At 39.5% G+C, this 21383-nt stretch overlaps 1 protein-coding gene across 1 annotated transcript in view; it reads right to left on the bottom strand.

Moving 5' to 3' along the window:
* Nucleotides 1-675: 675 nt before the first annotated feature.
* Nucleotides 676-21383, bottom strand: part of LOC102534018 (uncharacterized) — a 44095-nt gene continuing 23387 nt past the window's right edge. The window contains 4 exon segments of the mRNA XM_072966377.1: nucleotides 676-1510; nucleotides 1512-2524; nucleotides 10890-11016; nucleotides 14761-14836. Coding sequence (XP_072822478.1) covers nucleotides 1472-1510; nucleotides 1512-2524; nucleotides 10890-11016; nucleotides 14761-14836 — 1255 coding nt within the window. The 3' untranslated portion in view covers nucleotides 676-1471.

The raw sequence follows: 21383 nt of genomic DNA on the forward strand, positions 1-21383 counted from the left end.
GTTAGTGGATACTTGGCTTGCTTCCATATATTGGCTACTATAAACAATGATACAATGAACATTAGGGTGCGTGTACATCTTCCAATTAGTGGGTTTTCCCCAAATATGTACCCAGGAGTGGACTTGCTGGGCCATATGGTAGCTCCCTCTTTAGCCTTTTGAGGAACCTCACTTTGTGACTCATATACTGTATTATTTTCTTAAAGATACTGTTTTGACCAACTTACATATTTAGCTTGTCTTTCTCCCCTTTACTTCAGTGAAAAACCCAAGGATGTATAAATCAAGGGGTTGTGTTCAGACTGGGGTGGCATGAAGTGTCACACAGAGGAATGACAGATGCAAATGATGAGTTCAATCACCATGAAGACAGAAGCTCTTCACATTTCAGCTTCAGTGAGAGACTTGGCATGAAACGAGATAATGAGCTAAGAGAGAATGAACTACTAGCTCAAAACGAGGGCGCAAGAGACTTGTTGTTCATGTGCAGGTTCACCTTCCGGAAACACAACATGTTCATTTTACCTTAAAAGCTGTCTCTCCAGGTCCTCCCCATTCTGCCATTGTTCCTACCATTGAGTCTTCCTTCCATTCGAACAGTGGAAACTGGAATGCATGTCTCCAGCATCTTGTCGGGCATGGTTAGTAGATCAGAACTATTTTCTGAATTCAACATGGAGAGAACAGCATAGGCTTCTTTTATTGCATACTTTGAAAACAATGCACTCTTTTCATGTGTACAGTACAGTGGGATTTAGTATGTTTGCAACTTTTCCAACCACAATATAACCCCCATATTATCAATACTCCTTAAAACAAAACAAAATAAAACAAAACAAAAAAAACCTGTATTCATTAGCATTACTCCACACTCCATCCCCAGCCATGAGCAAATATTAAGCCAATTTCTGCCTGTATAGATATGGCTATTTTGGGCACTTCATGTAAATATAGTCACAAAATGTGTGGCATTCTCTGTCTCTTCTTGCACTTGGCGTAACGCCTTCAATGGTCATCCATGCTGTAACTGTTATCAGTACCGTGTAACTCTTCATTCCTGAATAGTAACATTTCACAGTCTGTTTACCCATTCATCACTGGATGGATCTCTGGATTCTTTCCAGAGTTCGACGATTATAAAAGATATGATGATAATACAAACAATAGAAGTGTACTTGTGCAATGATGGAGTGACATGCTGCACTCATTTAAACAATGTGCTTAGAAAATACCAATATGATAAGCAGATATTTTTAAAAAACCGTTAGTTAATTCAAAGTGTCATGAAAATGCACATGGGGCCATAAGGCAAAGATTACAATTGCCCTGAGAACCCAGGAAAGGCAAGAAAGTAAATTCTGAGGTGGAGTATCCAGCAGGATACAATTCTGGCCTCCAAATACAAGGGAATAATATATGTTGGTTGGACCCACTCAGATAGTGGTAATTTGTTAGGGCAGAAATAGGAAATTCAACTAAGTGATGTATGTAGAAAGGTTTGGCCACACTCAATTACATTTATTAGGCCTCTCTCCAGCATTAATTCTCTGATGACTTGCAAGGGTTGTTTTATGTCTAAAGATCTTGCCACAAACATCACATTTATATGCATTTGCTCCTGTGTGGATTCTCAGATGTTTTGTGAGGTAGGAGCAATTATAAAAGGTTTTCCCACACTCGTTACATTTGTAAGGTTTCTCTCCAGTATGAATTCTCTGATGATTTGAAAGAGTTGTTTTATGAGCAAAGACTTTCCCACACTCATTACATTTGTAAGGTTTCTCTCCAGTATGAATTCTCTGATGAATTACAAGGGTTGTTTTACGACTGAAGAACTTGCCACACTCATTACATTTGTAAGGTCTCTCTCCTGTGTGAATTCTCTGATGAACTGCAAGGTAGGAACTTCGAGTGAAGAATTTTTCACATACATCACATTTATGTAATTTCTCTCCTGTATGGATTAACTGATGACGCTTGAGATAAGATGTCTTAAGAAAGGTTTTGCCACACTGATTACATTTGTAAGGTCTTTCCCTGTGTGTTTTTGGGTATTGTGTCAGAATTGAAGGATGGACAAATTCACTGCCATATACATGAGAAATGTTGGTTTGGACACTAGGAGAAATTCCTTGAGGTGGTGAAAATGAGGAACTATTGTTGATACTCTTGTCAGCTTGATTAAACTCATCAATTTTCTCTTCACTGTTGAAATTATGCAGTTTTTCCCAAAAGCTTAAGGCAAGTCCTTTATCAATAGGTTTGATTCCTGCAATATTTCTACTGTGTTGATCTCTCCTATCAATGAGATTTTCCTTATGGGTTGTAGGCATTCCATTGTAATTCCTGGCCTCATTTGTCTGCTGTGACTTAAAGTCATATATATTTTCCTGAAGGCCCCTGAGGTAAAAATGTTTCATTTCATTCCTTTCACATCCTCCCAACATCACTATTTGGAGTACATCTCCTCTATCAGTGTTGGCTTTTACTTGTAATTTCTTGATCACATGCATTTGAGACAGATCTACAAGATAAAAGTAACAATAATCTATTCATTAGAATTCATAAGTGAGTGTTTCATGAGAAATACATGATATCACACTAAAAGACATAATTATATCAGAGTTATGAAACTACCTACCATGATCTTAAAAATTTGGGGAACACTAAAGGAATAAAATTCTTTACTAAAGAAAAAGTGACCAGCTGCAATTGTAATTAATTTTAGGGTACCCTAGTCTCAAAGACCCTCTGACAAAAACTCTCATATTAAACAAACTTCTGTTAGCTATCAAAGACAGTGCATTATTCAGCCATGACCCCAAAGGACATACCAATTAACAGTAGACATATCAATGTCTGAGAACTGAGGAGAAAACAATATTACACTATACACATATTTTGCATGTTTATTATAAATAAATGCTAAAGAACACACAATATACTGAAACGCTAAATAATCCAAAACTAGCAATCTATTGAATAATACAAGTGAGTGGCACTTTAGAATTGGGAAACAAATATACCATAGAGAAAGTGAAGAATTTGACAAAACAATTTTTAAAAAACAAAACATTTTTCTAATTACATCCTAAACAACAATGTACCCAGGAAGACGCATAAAACCTTCTGAAAGACCATCATCTGTAAATCAAAATTAAATATTAATAAATGCAATATTCTCCAGTTATGGTAATAGTAGAGCAGTTCCCTACATATGCAGTGCCCTGAAATATCCAGCTCATTGGCTCCAAAATATATGGAAGAAAGAGTGAGCAATTTGCAAATATATTAACGCGGTCAGAAACAACACTGTTGAGAACAAATTGCAACAGAAATGCATCCAAGTTACAACGCAAAGGGACGTCATAAAAATGACAATATTAATATATCTTTTATACTATAGTAAATTTGAATCTTTATTATTAAAAATGAACTATTCTAAGGCATATAGCACTAATTTCATTTATAAGTCTTGAGAAAAATTATCACAATTTTTCAATGAAGGGAAGCAGACTCACTGGTTCATGTACACGACTCCAACTTACACAGAAAAATAGCCAGAGAACCAGGGTTGAACCTGGACCTAAAGACTGAGGAAACATACTTAAGCATGACCGCCCACCCAAGCAATACAGATTACACAATATTACAACAATTACGAAGAGCTAAGAAGAAAACTTCAAGGGAGATGCAAGAAATAATGAGCTGCGTGACTAAGGTTATTTGGCCGTTCGCCCTGGAAATGGTTTCTTCACGGCTGCACACAGTGATTCAGGTCACGTCCCAAGAAAGGTGTTCAACGATTGAAGACAAGTTATGTTTACAGTGTGAGTCATGTGGAAGGTGGAGGGATGGGTGAAGGAGGGCTGTGGATATTGGGAAGTTCGGGAGGACAACTTACATGTGCCAGCAAATGACTGTGTTTCCATCCACATCCAAGTACCACATGAGGAAGGGTCAGGACGGAGAGAGGGTGTGAGTGGAGCACGGGGTACACGCACACGTGGGAGCACAGCCTGGGACTGCGCGTCTGTGTGCCTGTAACTGCATCATTCACACCTGCACCTAACGTACTGACCTTGAGAGAAAAGAACTGGTTTAGCAAGTAGGATGCAACTATCCCATTTTTATCTAAGAATTATACTATGTGTATGAGACAGAAGCAAAAGAGATTTAAAAAGGAAGAGACTGTGATGTCGTAGGGAAAAGCAGGTTTATATCTATATACAATTTGCTACGCAATGTATCACACTGAATGCTCCCTAAGTTCCATTAATATGTATACACTGAATAAAAACATATGTAATATTCCAGAAGATTGTACAAGAATGTTCTTAGCAGAAACCAAAAAGAAAAACCAAGAGAAGGCCCAAAGGAGATGGATGCGTTTATTGTATATACACACGTGCAGATCAAAGTAACTGTATAAAAAAATACAATGTAGGCAGACTGTGATTTCAGAATGAAGATCCTGGCTGGGTGAGCAGTTTTATGGGGAAACAAGGCTGCCAGGAGGTGTTTGCCAAAGTCTGAACATTTTAAAGATATGACGACATTAGTTAAGAAATTAAACAAAAAAAAAAGTTTCTAAGTAAAATATTAACCATATAACAACTTTGAAAAAAGAAATGTAATGCTTTGGTATATGAAAAGTTCCTGCTAACACTCCGTGTTATTAAACAGGAAAGCATTCTTTCAGCTAGCCTCTCTAATTACCAGAAATCACATTAGTACATTTCTTAACACAAACTCTGCAAGGAAAACAAAACCATGAGGCGTGATGGGAACAGGACAGAAGACCAAACCAGAGGCACTCATCAACCCATGAAGAACCCAAGTTAAAAACTATAAACAAACAAAGAACCTTTGAAAAAGAGAAACAAACCAATAAAGAATAAAGAAGCTGCAGAACCCTAGCAGTTGCCTATCCTGAAAACACTAAACCAAACACTGCAGGAAAGTTCGGGACAATGTGCCGGCCTCCGACTCCCTGGCTCCCTCTCACTCTGCAGTGAGACTGAACTGAAGAAAGCCCTCCACTTCCCGGATGTGCCCTCAGGAGGAAGTGCAAATCAAAGCAACGAGACACCTTCTCAAGCCCGTGAGAATACATGCCATGAAAAAGACCAGAGAGGACAAGTGGCGTTGAGAACGGGGAAGAAGTGGAACTCTAGTACCTGCTTCTGTGCCTGTAACTTGGTGCTGCTATTATGGAAAACAGTGTAAGTCTCCTCAAAGTACATTTTTCTAATCATATAATGCAGGGGTGGGGGGATAAATTAGGAGTTTGGGATTAACAGATACACACAACTGTAAATAAAATAGATAAACAACAAGGTCCTACTGTACAGCACAGGGAAGTATATCAATATCTTGCAATAACCTTAATGGAAATGAATGTGAAAAAGCATATATACATATTAGCATATAATATATAATAAATGAATAATAAAAACATAATAAACACAAGAATATATATGTATATGTGTAGCTGAATCACTTCGCTTTATACCTGAAAATAACACAACACTGTAAATCAATTACACCTCAATTTAAAAAAGAACACTAAAAAAAAAAATAATGTACCAATTCCTATATGGATCATTGTCATTAGAAGACACCTCCACTCCTACTTCCATCACAGGAGCACTGACAGCAGCCACGGCATGACAAAAACAGTAGAGCAATGGGCAAAACGTATCTGGTAGATAAACACACAAGTTATTAGTCATGAAAAAGGAGGAAACCCAGTATTTGCAACACTGAAAACGTTTGCTCAGTAAATTAAGTCAGAGAGAAAGAATACTGAAAGACCTCACTTACGTGTAGAATACACTATAAAAAAAAAAAAAAAGAGCCAAAGTAATATAAACAGAGTGGATGACGGGGTTTGGTAGACTGGGGAGGTTATCAGCCCAAAGAATACATTTCCAGTTGTAAGTGGTAGCAATTCTGGAAATCAAACATACACTGTGGTGATTATAGTTTCCAAAACTGTGGTGTCTAATTGAAAGTTGGTAAGAAAATAGACCTTAAATGTTCTCACCAAACAAAAAATACTGTAATTAAGTGAATGTAAGAAGGTGTTAAGAAACCTACTGAGGTAATCATTTCACAGTATCAGTGTATATCAAGTCATCACACCATATACTTTAAATTTACACTATGTCATACATGTTAATTAAATATCAAAAAAGTAGAAAAAAGCAAAAGTACAAATAAATACATGAAATAGATCCCATATGTTTAAAAACAGGGAAAGTCTTAGAAAAACAACATATGCCTAAGCGAGCAGAAACTAGGAAAAAGAATTAGAGATAAATGAAATACAGAATAAAAACTACAGAAAATCATGACACTACAAGTTAGTTCTTTGATAAAAATAACAAAATTGACAAACATTTACCTACAATAAATAATGAAGAGAGAAGACCCAAATTACTAAAACTAGAAAGATTGGACATTACAACAGCTTGCAACTGCTTATATACAAATCCAAAACAAAACAAAAAAAGGAAAAAACCCTAGAAGAAAATACTAACATAATTCTATGTCTATATATCGGATAAACTAGAAGAAATGGATGACTTCTTACAGAAACACAACCTAGCAAGACAGAATAATGACAAAATCAAAAATCTAAACAAACATACAGCTTGTAAGAAGTCATAATCACTAATCAAACATCATTCAACATAGGAAAGCCAGAGAGCTTCATTGCAGAATTCTACCCATTTAAAAACAATCAAGACCAACCTTCTTTAAACTCTCCCCCTCAAAAGAGAAGAAAAGTTCCAAACTCCTTCTCTGAAGTCAGAATTACCCTAATACCAAAGCCAGACAAAGACACCAAACAGAAACCAGAGACTAAAATCTCTAATGAATAGTGATGCAAAGATTATCAATAAAATAATAGTAAACTGAAATGAACACAACATTAAAAGGATTATATATCATGACTAATGGGGCTTTATTTTTGAAATACAATGACGGCTCAAGACATGAAAATCTTCCAATGTAAAATAGCACATTAACAGAATGAAAGAAAAAATCTACATGATCCTCTCAATGGATGTATAAAAAGCACCTGACAAAAGTCAGCCAGCTTTCACAATAAAAATACTCAATAAACTAGAAATAGAAAAAAGCTGCCTCAGCCTAATACAGAGCATATATTAATAGCCTACAGCTCTCATCAGACTCTGGTGAAAGAATGAAAGGTTTTCCTCTAAGATGGGAAATAAGACAAAGACACTTGCTTTCACAATTTCTAAAAACATGTTACTGGAAGTCCTAGCAAGAATACCTGCAAAGAAAAAGAGGTAAAATGTATACAAATAGAAAAAAGAAGCAATATTACGTGTGCTGACAAATGAGATGATCTAATCTGTAAAAAAAACTCTGAAGGTTCTGCAGAAAATCCTGCTGGAAATAAGGAAAGAACTCAGAAAAATCACAAGATATAAAATCAACAAGCAAAATTCAATTATGTTTCTACACATTAATGATGAACAATCAAAAAGGTAATTCAGAAAACAATTCCATTTACATTACCATCAACAATAAATAAATAAAATTCCTGGAATAAGCTTCCCTTATTTGTATACTGTACAAGGTTTTTACACTGTAAACTAGAAACAGAGCAGGCAAAAAATGAGAAAACACACAAACTAATGCAAATATATCCCACGTTCATGGGTTGAAGTCAGTATTTTCAAGACGTCAGTGCTACCCAAAGCAGCCAACTGTCAACCTAACCCCAAGTAAAACCCCAGTACTGTTTCGCGAAGAAATAGATAAATCCATTCTAAGATTCATACACAATCTCAAAAGACCCTCAACAGCAAACACAAGGTTGAAAAGAACAAAACTGGAGGCTTCACAACTATCTCAAAATTATTACAAAGCTAAACTAATCAAAGCCGTGTAGCACTGGCATAAAGACAGCCAGACCAGAGGCACTGAGCAGAGAGGTCAGAACTAAACTCTTGCATACGTGGTCAAATGAGGTTCCACAAGGGGGTCAAGATCACTCAGTGGCAGCAGGACAGTTTATTAAAACAAAACAAATGATGGTTCATCATTCGAGGTTATCAGTCCACTTCATAAGCTCTCTCATCAAGGTGCTTCAGAAGTACGTGTGGAGGTAGAAGGAACAACGGCAAACACACAGGTGATAAAAAGTATGGCAACAACAACAGTTTACTCAACAGGCTCACAAATATGAGGATGTGAACATGGAAAATGCTACCCCTAGGGGAAATTTCTGTACTGTTTACTGAGGCTGAAAGGGGATGATCATCAGTATATGAGAAAATACCGTCGCAGTACCCTTGAGACATGCATGTGTGACAGTCCTCAAAAACAAAACAAAGAACTGGAAAACGCTTATCAGTCAGTCTCTTGTGATACCATCTGTCTTGTATCCTAGAACGTGCAGGCCAACCCACTAAGTACCTTCTAGTGGTGATGCTGTACGATGCAGGAAACTATCACAACACGTGAGGGAAAGGACTCTCCATCAAAATGATCTGTTACACAGTAAACCCACCCCATAGAGAGTCCACAACGTTGGATTATCACAGCAAAGAAAATGGATACAATTTCAAGCCTTAGGATGATGTATTTCAAAAGCAAGTTTCGGAGGCAAAATCATGCAAACTTAGGAGGATATGAAATTGGGAAGAGTAGACATTCCCCGTCCAGGTAGAGCAGTGTAGACTGAAAAAAAATATACAACACGTGGGTCAGAGAGTATAGGACCTTGAGAGGGAGCCATGCACTAACTACAGATGACAAACTAAAGCCTGAAGGATGCACATGCTCCTTCAGGGACAGGGGACAGGGGGTGAAAAAGGGGATCTCTGCCCACTGTCCTTATACACATCCTAAGTAACAATCACAGAAGATCCAGGCAACCTGGCTGTTACACACACACACCCCTGCAGTATGTGGGAAAAGGAGAACGCAAGAAATGTCCAAGGGATGCAAACAGGTAGGCAGGGCTCGAAGTAGCTCCGGGCAGAATTGGAGGTGCCAGATGCAATCAGAGGGCTTCCAGTGTTTTCACATCTTCCGATTAGGTCTCCTAAAAGCATCCAATGGGGCTGGAACCGGGAACGGTCCAGAGAATGGAGTCGGGGGCATCAGCTCTGATCTATATGGACTGAGAACTGGGCATCCAATGGAACCAAGTCTAGATGGAGATGTGGAGGCCAGAGACCCTGATAAAACAGCCCTTCTCATGCTCCTCAAAGTCAAGCAATAACAAGTTCACAAGAGCCAGATGGCAAATGTTGGAGCTCAGGATAAAGACCTTCTATTTGTCTCTGGAGGAGCTGCAGGACAACTGGAGAGTGAAAGCATATTTTACATGATTTTTTTCTTTTTATTATCTTTATTATTGTTTTTTCTTTAGCATTTCATTATTTATTTAAATAATTTACTGAGGAGAAATTCACAATCTAGAAATTAACCATTTTAAAATGAACAATTCAGTGGCATTCAGTACATTCACAATGTTGTGCTAACACCATTTTTATCTAGTTCCAAAACCTTTCCATCACCCAAAATAAAACCTCTTACACATTAACCTCTTACACTTTCCCTCTGTTGGCACACTCCTCCCAGCCCCTGGTAACCACCAATATGCATTCTCTCTCTTTGGATTTATCTATTCTGGGTATTTCTTTTTTTTGTTTTAATTTACATATATATACTATTCATTGTTTAAGAACAGTTTAGAGCTTTAGCTTTTTAAACTTACATAGTTATCAAGGGAATAAAGCCAACCACAAAATAAGAATCAACAGAATATGGTAATCCAACCACAAAGGACAGTCAGATGTGCTTACACATATTCAAGAGATCAGCATAGTAATTAGTCCATTTGTGGAGTTATTATTACTGTTATTATTTTTTAGATTCCTCATATAAATGATGTCATATGGCATTTTCTTTCCCTTTCCGGCCCACTTCACTTAGAATGGCAACTTTCAGGTCCATCCATACTGCTGCAAATGGCATTATTTTATTCTTTTTTACAGCTGAGTAGTGTTCCATTGTATCTATGTACCACATCTTCTTTACCCAGTCATCTGTTGATGGATGTTTGGTTGTTTCCATGCCTTGGCTGTTGTAAACAGTGCTGCTGTGAACACTGGGGTGCAGGTGTCTTTTTGAATTATACTTTTCACGGGTGTATGCCCAGGAGTGGGGTTCTTACATTTTACATGTTGAAGGACAGAGTGGTAAGTTATGGAGAAGACAGATTTCCTCTGAGAGTTCAAATAATAAATAAATATCTGTATTCCCATAGAACTCACCAACGAAGAGAGAATTCGCCAAACACTACTAATAATGAGGCTTTTTCCTCTGCCCTTCTGAGATTTAACCTGTGCTCACACATTGATACGCCCCCAGAGGCATTCACATCACTCTCCATGGCCACAGCATGATTTTTCTCGCTACAAAGCAGGTAACATATTCAGATGAGAAACAAATTCATCCACGTAAGAATAGAGAAATGCATTTGCTATAGCTCTTCCAGATTCCTACTTCTCTGATCACTTAAGGACTGAAGACTGATGGGTCTAGAAAATTAAACTAAAAATTCACCCACTACTTGCCTCCTTCTGAATACACAGAGAAGAGTATAATATGCAGAAATGCAGCTCACCTCCCAGTTTTGAAACAACCCCTAAGTCAGCAGATCATCAGAGGAAAATGCAGTTAAACTCCTCATGCCAGACTGTGAAGCTTTTCATACTTGAATCATTGGGCCTTTCAGATCAGTCAAGCAAAACGGGGGCTCCCAAAGGGGTGCACAGGGAAAATGCAAACACACCCAAGGGCAGATCCCAACTTCTGAAGGGCAGTTCTCTCACCCACGGTCAGCAGGTTCCTGCAGGTCTCCAACATCACGTCTCTGTACAAGGCCCTCTGAGCAGGGTCCAGGAATTCCTGCTCCTCCTGAGAGAATCTGATGGCCACATCCTTGAAGGTCAATGGTACCTGAAATGAAAACACATTTCACCAAGGGGTCATGAGGAAGGTCCTGATTTTCACAAAATATAAGAAGAGGAGAGAGGGGTGAGGATCAGTTCAGCTGAAGCGTGTACTCTGACAGATCCGTGGAGAGGTATATGGAGCAAATTACTGGTCTCTATTTTTGATTCCTCATGCTTTTTCATAAAATTTTTATATCCTACAATCATGAGGATTTTTCATTTTTGTGGACAGTACAGGAAATACATACAAATAAAACTCAACAACGGGTTGTCCAGGAAGATGTGTCACATATTGTTTTACACATTGAGTGATATTCGATATTGAGATGAGCTATAGTCTGAGCCGTGTCTTCAAAGATGACAGAGTCCACAGTGGTTTTAATGAACAGTGAGCATCTTAACTTACGATGATGATGACAACAGCAAGGACTAAAGGTGTCGGAATCCTTCCTACGTGCTAAGCGTCACTCTAAATGCTTTACAGGCGTGGACTTGTTATCCACATAGCAGCTCATTAGAAAGACCTGTTCTCATCTCACAGAGGAGAAAACTGGCAGAGATGCTGAGAAACTCAGCTCAGCTCAAGAAGCTAAGAAATGACACAGCAAGAACCTGCACCAAGGTGGCTGGGCTCTGGAATTTGAAGCTAAAAAAAAGAAAAATTTAGTAACAGAAAGAGCATTAAAAGTGCATTGAAAACTTAAAAAAAAAACAAAACCCAGCATGTACAAGGTCCTGGTAAATAATTAAATAGACCTAACTACCTCCCCCCTTAAAAAGAAAACATGAAAAAAACACTACATTGACACAGGGTTTCCTGAGAAAACTTGAAAGAAGTTCAAGATGAGCACGGAAGGGAATAAAAATACACTATGGGGGGAGGGCATAGCTCAATGGTAGAGTGCCTGTCTGGTATGCACTGGGTTCAATCCATTTAAATAAAAAATAAACCTAATTACCTCCCCACCAAACAAAACAAACAAAACAAACAAACAAAGGACATTATACATACAGGCATACACACGAATGTACATAAAACATCAGTAATCTTACTATTTAAACCAGTAACAGGATAGTGTAGAAAAAACTCAAAGCCAGGGAATATATTTAAGATATAATTTTCGCTTCCACAATGAAAATTATGAAATGATGATGTCTTTTATCAAAACCATGGATTTGCACATCCATGAACTCATGGGCACACAGGTAAACACACCATTTACTGAAATGAGAGTTGTCTTAGGACATATTTCTGCATGATTTTTTTCATCGTCACTTTTATTCATGGATTTCAGCATCTTTGAGACAATGAAAAAGTATCAACTGTACTAAACGGTACTAACATGGAAAAAATAAATTACTTTAACTCCGATCTCTATAGAATACCATAGCCAAACATATAAATACAATGTTTTCCATTTAAACTTACATAGATAGGCTTTAACAAAAGCCATACAGGTTTTTTTTTGTTTTTTCTAATAATAAAACATCGATTCAAAGTTATAGAAGTTATTAGTATTATACATAATTTCCAGAGATTAAGAAAAAAATCACCACAGTCATAAAGTTAAAAACTTCTTCAAAAATTAAAAACCATGACAAAAAAGGATACAGAAAAAAATTGCAATTAAGCAAGAACATTTCACCAAACGTCACAATCACAAGGACACTGAGGGCTGGCCAGGGCTCCTGCCATTCACACCATGCCTGAGCAGGGACCAAAAGAGAAAGTAACAGAGAGTTGAAACTGCTAGCAATTACAAATCTAAGGACAGGGAAAGGCGAAAGTGAAAGAATGAAAAAAAGATAGTCCACTCTGAAGAGAGCAGCGGTGACTACATTACATCAGACAAAATAAACTAAGGACAAAAAGTAACACAAGAGACAAAATACACGGTGAAGCTCCCATACCCTAGTTTCACATACATATGGAAACAAAAAGAAGATCAACAAGGAAACAGAGGACTTGAACACCACTGCAGACCAGCTATGCCTAACACACGTGTACAAAACGCTCCACCCAACGACAGGAGGAAACACATCCTTCTCAAGCACAAGGGAACCATTCTCCAAGACAGACCACGTCTTAGGCCACAAAACACATCTTACAAAATTTAAGAAGATTGAGATCATGGAAAGTATCTTCTCTAATCACTATGAAATGAAACAAGAAATAAAAAGCAGAAGGTAAACCAGAAGATCCCCAAAAATGTGGAAATTCAACAGCTCCTTCTTAAAGAAGCAATGGATCAAGGGAGATGTCACAAGGAAACTGTAAAAGTGGCTCAATGAAAACAAAAACACAACATACCAAAATGCATGACATGCCGTCAATGTACCAAAAGGAAAGTCTACACTGCGAAATGCTTACAACACAAAAGGGAAAACACACACACTCTGCTCTACTGTTCAAGAAAGTACTGAAAGGCCTCGCCAGAGCCACAAGATAAGAATAAGAAACCAAAGTTATCCAAATTGAAAAAAAGAAGTACAATTTTCTTTTTTCATGGGAGACAAGGTCTAATATGTACAAACCAAAAAGATTTCGGGAGAAAACTACTACTTCAGAAAACAACTTTACAAAAGTTGCAGCACAAAAAACCAGCAGGCAAAAATCAGCTGCATTTCTATACACAATGGACAATGTCAGCAGAAAATTAGAGAACAATCCTATTTACTACGGCACCAAAAGGGACAGAACACTTAGGAAAAAATTAGTCAAGGACATAAAAGACGTGTACACTGAAAACTACAAAATGTTCTAAAAGATTTCCATGGAGACACAGATAAAAAGAAAAGACACTCTGTACTCATGCATTAGAACACTTAATATTCCTGTAATGACCACATTACCCAAAGTGTTCTACAGATTTAATGGAATCTCTATCAAAATTACAATGGTGATTTTTGGAATAATAGAAAAAAATCATGCTAAAATTCACAGGGAATTTCAAGAGACCCCAAATAGCTAAAATACTCTTGAAAAAGATGGAGGCCATCGTTAGTAGATTTCAAAACATATTACAACGTAATCAGGGCAATGTGGTACTAGCATAAACACAAATAAATCACCCAGTGGAACAGATTAGAAAACTCAGAAATAATCCTTGGAATATACAAAGAATGTATTGACAAGGGAGCCCAGACAACACAAAGGGGAAAGGACAGAGTCAAAAACAAATGGTGCTGAGAAACTAGGTATCTACCAGCAAAAGAATGGAGCTGGAACCTTCTTACCTGTATCAAAGGTAAAAACTTCTGTGTGTCAAAGGATACAACGCACAGAGTGAAAGGACAGCCTCTGAGGAATGGAGGTGATGAGTGACGTAAAGATTTTCCAACTATCAGAGACTGAGGTTGATTTCATGGTTTACATTCAAGGATGCAATAAAACACCCTCTATCACTGATGTCAGTTTCTGACCTTTCCATTTCATTCTCAATCACTAAGATTTAAAGTCAGTGACTCACTCATTTAGCTTCAATTCTCTCAGAAAAAGTCAGAACAAATTCCCTCTATTGATCTGTTATCCAGATTTGACCAGGTACTGTGCACATCATTACCTGACTTCCCCGTGCAGCTTCTTTCTCTGGTTTACAGAGAGAAGACAGCGCACCCAGATGGGCCCCTAAACCCTCCCTGCTGCCCAACAGCACTGACTCGGCGTCTCCAATCCACGGGGGTGAAGCCCGCCCAGGACGCCGCCCAGGGAGCTGCTTCACAAGTTCCAGTGAGAGTACGACTTTACCTGAGAAGGGGCCATTCTCGAGTCCTTTTCTGTCCTATCCGTCTTCTCCTGGGCTTCTTCCTCAGGGAACATGAGTCTTTAGAAGTCAATCCTGAAAAGTGGAAAGATGTCCTTTAATGCTGAGAATCAACACAGCCCTCCGTGTGCCACAACCACACACACAGAGGAGACCTCACCACATGGAACACAGTCCTCTCTGCTGCCCACTGTCACTTAAGGGACTCGGGACAGGAAACTCCACACACACACCAACAAGGGAGTTTCGCTCTACACTGGAATTTGATACAACATTGTATCAATAAATCAATAAAAAGTTAAAAAAAAAAAAAAGGGAGTCTCCCCACACAGTCCTTTAGATCACCCTCCCCTCCTGGTGAGCCCCTCACCCACAATGCAGCAGCGGGCGCCTCAGCTGGACCCAACAGCCCCCTTCAGGTCACAGCCCAGGCCCTGATCCATCCCCACGCAGAGCAGAGCCCCCTCCCCCTCAGCCCGGATCTCAGCCCTCAGGACGGAAGGACTGAGAGTCAGGATGCTCAGTGAGGGATGAAGATTGGAATCACCCGGGACCCCTTAGATATTAATGAGGTTGAACCCCACACAGACTGAATGAATGGGAATTCCTGGTCTGAGGGTATAAAACATCCATGTGAGAAATGCCTCATCAATCTAATGTGATGCCTGCCTTAAGCACCAGAGGAAGTCTAGCAGATCTCCCCCTTTCTTTTTCTTTTCCAGCTTTATTGTGGCACAGATGAGAAATAACAATGGTGTACAAACGTGGCCGGCAATGTGATTATTTGACAGATGTATACACTGTGTACCAATTATCACAATAAAGGAATTTAAACTTCCATCAACGCCCAAATCAATTTTGTTTCTGTGTGGTGACATCACTTAAGTTTTACTCTCTCTGCAAATTCCAAGTATACAGAAATACAGTCTGTTTAACTAAAGCAGCACCCTGTGCATTAGATGTTGGTGTTGTACTTATTTATTTGACAGCTGAACGTTCTAACCTTTGACCAACATCTATCTCCCCGTTTCCCCCACCACCCAACCCCTTGTGACAGCCTTTATACTATAAGGTTCTATGCATTTCACATTTTCTGGTTTCCACATGAAATATGTTTCTTTTCCTGTCATAATAATGTCATGATTTGTGGGTGATGTAAGTTTTCTATAGCCATTCCTTTTTCCTGAGGATCGTAGTAAAATATTTTTAAAATGCAGATTTGCAAAAACATAGCCATTGGTGAGAAAAACGCCATAAGGGGTCAGCTTAGAAATAAGCTCCAAGCAAACGGTTTCATGGTGAACAGACGGGCTCTGCTGGAAGAAGTTTCCAAGTCAATCCCGCTCATCCTCCACCATTTAGAGACAGTCAAGAGGGACATGAGAGAACAACTTCATGTCACCTCCCAGCTCACAAACTTAATAGATCACACAAAATGGAAGAAAATGGAACATTAGACTAACTAGTTAAACTAGGTTTGGGCAGTTATTATAAAAGATCATTGATATCTTTATCAAGTGCTCATCAAAATAGTCCAAAATTATTTACAAGTTACTGAAGAACTTTTCCAATATAGAAGACAAAGAGAGGGCAAGCAGACCTCAAAGAGACCTAAAAACCCATCTAAAAAACAAATAATCTGTGAATTTTCTTCATCCAAAAATTCTGGTGTCGATGTTTAAAAAATTGAGAAAATATCACATTTAGAAAAGAATTGCATGAGTTGAATATACAAGGCCACCAAAGCTTATTTCAGAAGTTTCTAATTATTTACAGAGTAGTAGAAATGAAATGTACCAAGATTTATTACAAGCTACAAAATGAATTAAATGCAACAAAGAAAAAAAGAAAGAGAAAAGTGAATCCGTTGGGAAAAAGGCAGACTTTCGACGTTCCTTTAATGCAGTGACAGAGACCGTCATTTCCTGCCCCGTGTCTCCTCTTCCCTGTCCTCCAACCCGCGTCAGGAAAAGGGAAAGGGGTGACCCACGACTGACTGGGTTAAGTCACTGCCGCCTGGCTGAATCGGAGCTGGAAATGAAAGTTACTGTCTCAGGAATAATTACAAAATGCACAATCCTCATAGACGGTTTTGTAATTCTCATCATCTGTATAATTTAAGCAAACAATTTAAAATGTATTACATTTTAAAACTACAAATTATCTGTCAGAACTTTATTTTTTAAATTCGAGGTACTGGGAATTGAACCCAGGACCTCGTGTAAGCTAAGCATGTGCTTTACCACTGAGCTATACCCTCCCTCTACATATCACAACCAATCATCCACATCCAAAGAACTCATTATGCACCTGGATCCAGTTTCCCACTCCACCGTCACTGCTATGTGTTTCCATTTCATTCTGTTTATCTCTTTCCCTATTTCGTTCTCAGTCTCTTTTTGTTCCCCTCCACTCTCCTGCTGTGTCTGCCCTCCCCTCTATGTCTTCCCTCACTCCTGTTCTGTCCTACACTGCAACCTGTGCCCTTCTTGTAGCTTTCTCCCCCACCTTTCTGATGGTCCTAAATCCCTCTGTATTTCTGTCTCTTTCTTCTATCTCTGCTCCTTCTCTACCCTCCAGGTTACACTCCTTTTAGCCTTTCCCTTCCTCCTCACTCTCGGGCACCACATGTGCCTATGATTCCTTGCTCCTGTGGCTCATCCTGTTATTCTTGTCACCATTTGTCCTCTTTCTCTCCCAGCACCATGATGCTCTGAAGACCACGGTTACACCGTTTATCCCCTCCCCCCCCACCCTCTGTGTGAAGTTCCTCACCACTGTTGCCCCCCCTCATACTGCTGCTCCAGAGCCCCTCTCCCCATACTGCTCTCTAATCACTGGAGGTCCGGCCTTGTTAATTTACTTCTCCATTTTACTAGAGGCTTAATCTCTTTCCTTTTACTGTTTCTTTGCAAGTGCCTCAGCCAAACTCTGCCTTGCTTCGGTTCTCCCTCATTTTTTTCTCTCAGTTTTTTATTTCTGAGTTGCCATCTCTCCTCCTGCTGCCGCTCACCCACGTATTTACAAGGAAGGCGACTTAATAAGATGCCCACCTATCGGAAGTGACCGTTTTCCAGCGGGGTGGAATTTGGGACGTAACAACACTGGGGGGTCACAAGGCTGGCCCAGGTCAGCTCCCCCTACGCGGGGTGGGGGAAGGGCTGACTACGAAGGGGAGGCCCGCGCAGCAGAAGGACCGGCCTGAGGAGGACGCGAGGACAGAGGGGCTGGAAGGCAGAGGGTCTCAGGAGAGGGCCGGGCTCCCCAGAATCTTGGGACCCGGGAGCGGACGTGGCCTCACGGGAGCCGGGCGGCCGGCGCCGCCCTCCAGGGACCGAGAGGGCGAGGCTGGGGAAGCGAGTCTACCTCGCGGAAGAGGACGTTACATGCCGGGGGGGGGGGGCAGCGAGGGAGTAAAAACTTCTAAGCAGGAAAGTATCAGGAAAGGCGGTGTCTCCGTAATCGAAGGAGAGAAAGCCAAGGGTAGGGACCAGCCTCAGAGCGGTTTCAAACCCAAAGGAAAAGATCCCCGACCTGGAGCGGCGCCGTCAGGACTTACTTGGCCGGGGGACCGGGTGCTGCGGTGAGAGGTCCCTAGTGACTCTCACACCCCGAGGACGGAGGAAAGGTGACCGCGCAGCACAAACACAAATTTACGTTGGGCTCTGAGACCGTCACTCCGCGCTCTCCACTTCCGGGTCCGTTAGAGGCGGGACTTCCGGGGACGCAGCCTGGGCGGGGCGATGCCGGCGTGGGCGAGGCGAGGAAAGAGTCCTGGTTGGGGCAGGGGGTGGGGAGGGGATGGTACCTAGAAACTGCTCGTTTTAACTTATTAACTGTTACAGTTTTGAGGTAAAAGCTTACAGTTATGTGGACCAGTTATGTCGAAAACTAAGATGTTTCCTGCTAACAAGTTGAAAACAGTTTCAATAAAAAGCAGTTTTTGCCAGCACGTGGCTCGCTTGTCCCGCTTGTAAGGCTAAAGCATTTCAGTGGTTGGGAACCTTGGTCTGCAGGTGGTCGCTGTGGGGCCGTGGTGGATCTCGGAATATTTCCTGGAAGTAGAGTTAATTTAAGTAGTTTAAAGAAACCAGAGTTGGGCTTGTTTCTTTATAGCAAATCATAATGAGAAATGCAAAACTCTCCCTGAGTAGGACGAACCTTTTCAGACTGACACCGCACAGAACAGCTTTTCCCTTCTGTTCCCCATTCAGCCAGGATTCCAGCTCAACGTGCTGTCAGTTCTAGAGACTCAGAGACCAAACCTGGGGTCTGAGACTAGAAAACTAAGGTAGGTGATCATTTCCATCACTAACCATTGATTTAAAAAGATAAAGCCATACTTTCAATTGTCATAAACTGCATTTTTCCTTTTTGCTAGTGTCGCATTGCCTTTTAAAACCAACTTTCCCCCGAGTTTTAGTGAGATGTATTTGACATACAACACTGTTTGAGTTTACAGGGTACAGCATGTTCTGACTTATATATATTGAAATTATGACCACAGTAAGTTTAGTTAGCACCCATTACCTCATATAGATGCAGTAAAAAGTGAAAGTAAAAAAAAAAAAGGAAAAAATAGTTTTATGAGAAGTGCATTATTCATTAAACTACTTCCTCTATTTCACACTTCTGAGAATTACCTTTACATCTTTCAGAACTTGTTTACGAAATTATAGTGAACTGTGTACTAACTGAACAGAATGTCATTTTAAAATGACTATATGTTCATTATGAGGATAATTAGAAAATTTCACTTTTTATTTTCACATTCTATTTTAGCTCTTTCCTTTGTTTTCTACTTCTGAAAGTTCTGTCAGGTGTGGATAACAGAGCCTGTAAAATATTTAGTCTTCAGAAGGCATTGGGATTTATTTCCACCTAAAGAGTAAGTTGCAATATTTCTAAATGCATTTTCTGGGGCAGTATATTCTCTTTAATATGAACCCTAAGAGAAGTAAAGCTAGATTATCAAATATGCAATGACTGCATTCCAGCCCTCAATAGTTTTATGGCAGTATCTGTGAGATACCATCTACTATAATGTATGTTTCATCACATCACTACATGTGAACTATTTCAGCCATAGAGACAGGAATCCACTGAAATATGACTCCAGTAAACATAAGATCCTCTAGGTCAATCCATGATGTAACAAATGGCCAATTTTCATTTTCTTTTATGGCCGAGTAATATTCCATTATATATATTTTTATATGCATATAGTGAAATGGAATATAACACACACACACACACACATATATATATATACACACACATAAAACTTTACTTTTAATTAATGGAGGTACTGGAGATAGAAACCAGGACCTCGTGCTTGCTAAGCATGCCCCCTCCCTGAATAATAGGTAACACAAGTGGACAGAAAGTGTATGAAGAAGATGCTAACAACAGTACCGAACAATGAAATTAACGTAACTGACACTTATAGAACTGAGATAATAGAAAATATAGATATTGGCCTCTGCCCCCAGCCCCTGGCACAGCGCTTGTAAAATCCTTGTAATTTCCTAAGTGGTAAGAGCACTAGAAGTTAACTCTTGCTCTAGAATTTAATAATACAAGATAAAAAACCCTATAAAATCCCAGCATTAGTTGGTTCAGAGAGCTGCACTCTCACTGGGAGGTTAACACAAACCGACTCCACAAGGAAAGCAAGTCCTGTGCTCTGGCCCGTCCCAGAACTTGCCCATGTGCCTTTTCATCTGGAGATTTATCAAGTGATATGGTCCTTTATCATATGATTTAATAAACTAGTAAGTGGAAATAAGTGCTTCCTTGGACCCTGGGAGGCGTTCTGGCTAATTTATTGAGCCAAAAAAAGGGGTTGTTGGGAAGTCCAATATATAGCCAGTGGGTAAGAAGCAGAGGCGATAACTTGGACTTGCGACTGTCATCTGAAGTGTCCTGGGTTGGGGAGGGGAGTCTTGTGGGATCTGATGCTATTTCGGTGTAGACGGTGTCAGAATTGAGCTGAATTGTAGGATACCCACCTGGTGTTGCCGGGAATTGTTTGTTGTGGGGAAAACCCCCACACATTGGTGACCAAAAATGTCAAAAGTGCTCACTGTGTGAGGGTGGTTGTGCTGTGAGTGTAAAGGAGACACAAAGGAAAGAGACACACAGTAGGGAAATCAGAATTTTTCCTTCCACGGGAAGTAAAAAAAAACTGAGTTTTCCAAGAACAATCCACCTAACTAGAGAATTTTACACTATCTTCAACCTTTTAATTTTTTAAATTAATTTTTAGATTTTTTTGGAAGGGAAGGTAATTAGGTTTACTTGTTTTGTTTTTAGAGAAGGTCCTAGGGATTGAACCTAAGATCTCGTGCATGCTAAGCATGCACTCTACCACTTGAGCTATATCTTTCCCCCATTAATATCTTCAAAATGCACATACTACTGTATCAGCAAGACAAACTATATTCCTGGCCATCACACCAGTCTTTATAAATTATAAGAATTCAAGTTATACAACATATTTCAACAGCCACAAGGAAATGAAAATAGAAATCAGTAACAGAAAAAGCTGCTAGAAATCAAATATTTAGAAAATGACCTACTTGTAACTAATCTTGGGGAAAAGAAT

Source organism: Vicugna pacos, chromosome 9 (genome assembly GCF_048564905.1).
Source record: "Vicugna pacos chromosome 9, VicPac4, whole genome shotgun sequence".
Lineage (NCBI taxonomy): Eukaryota > Metazoa > Chordata > Mammalia > Artiodactyla > Camelidae > Vicugna > Vicugna pacos.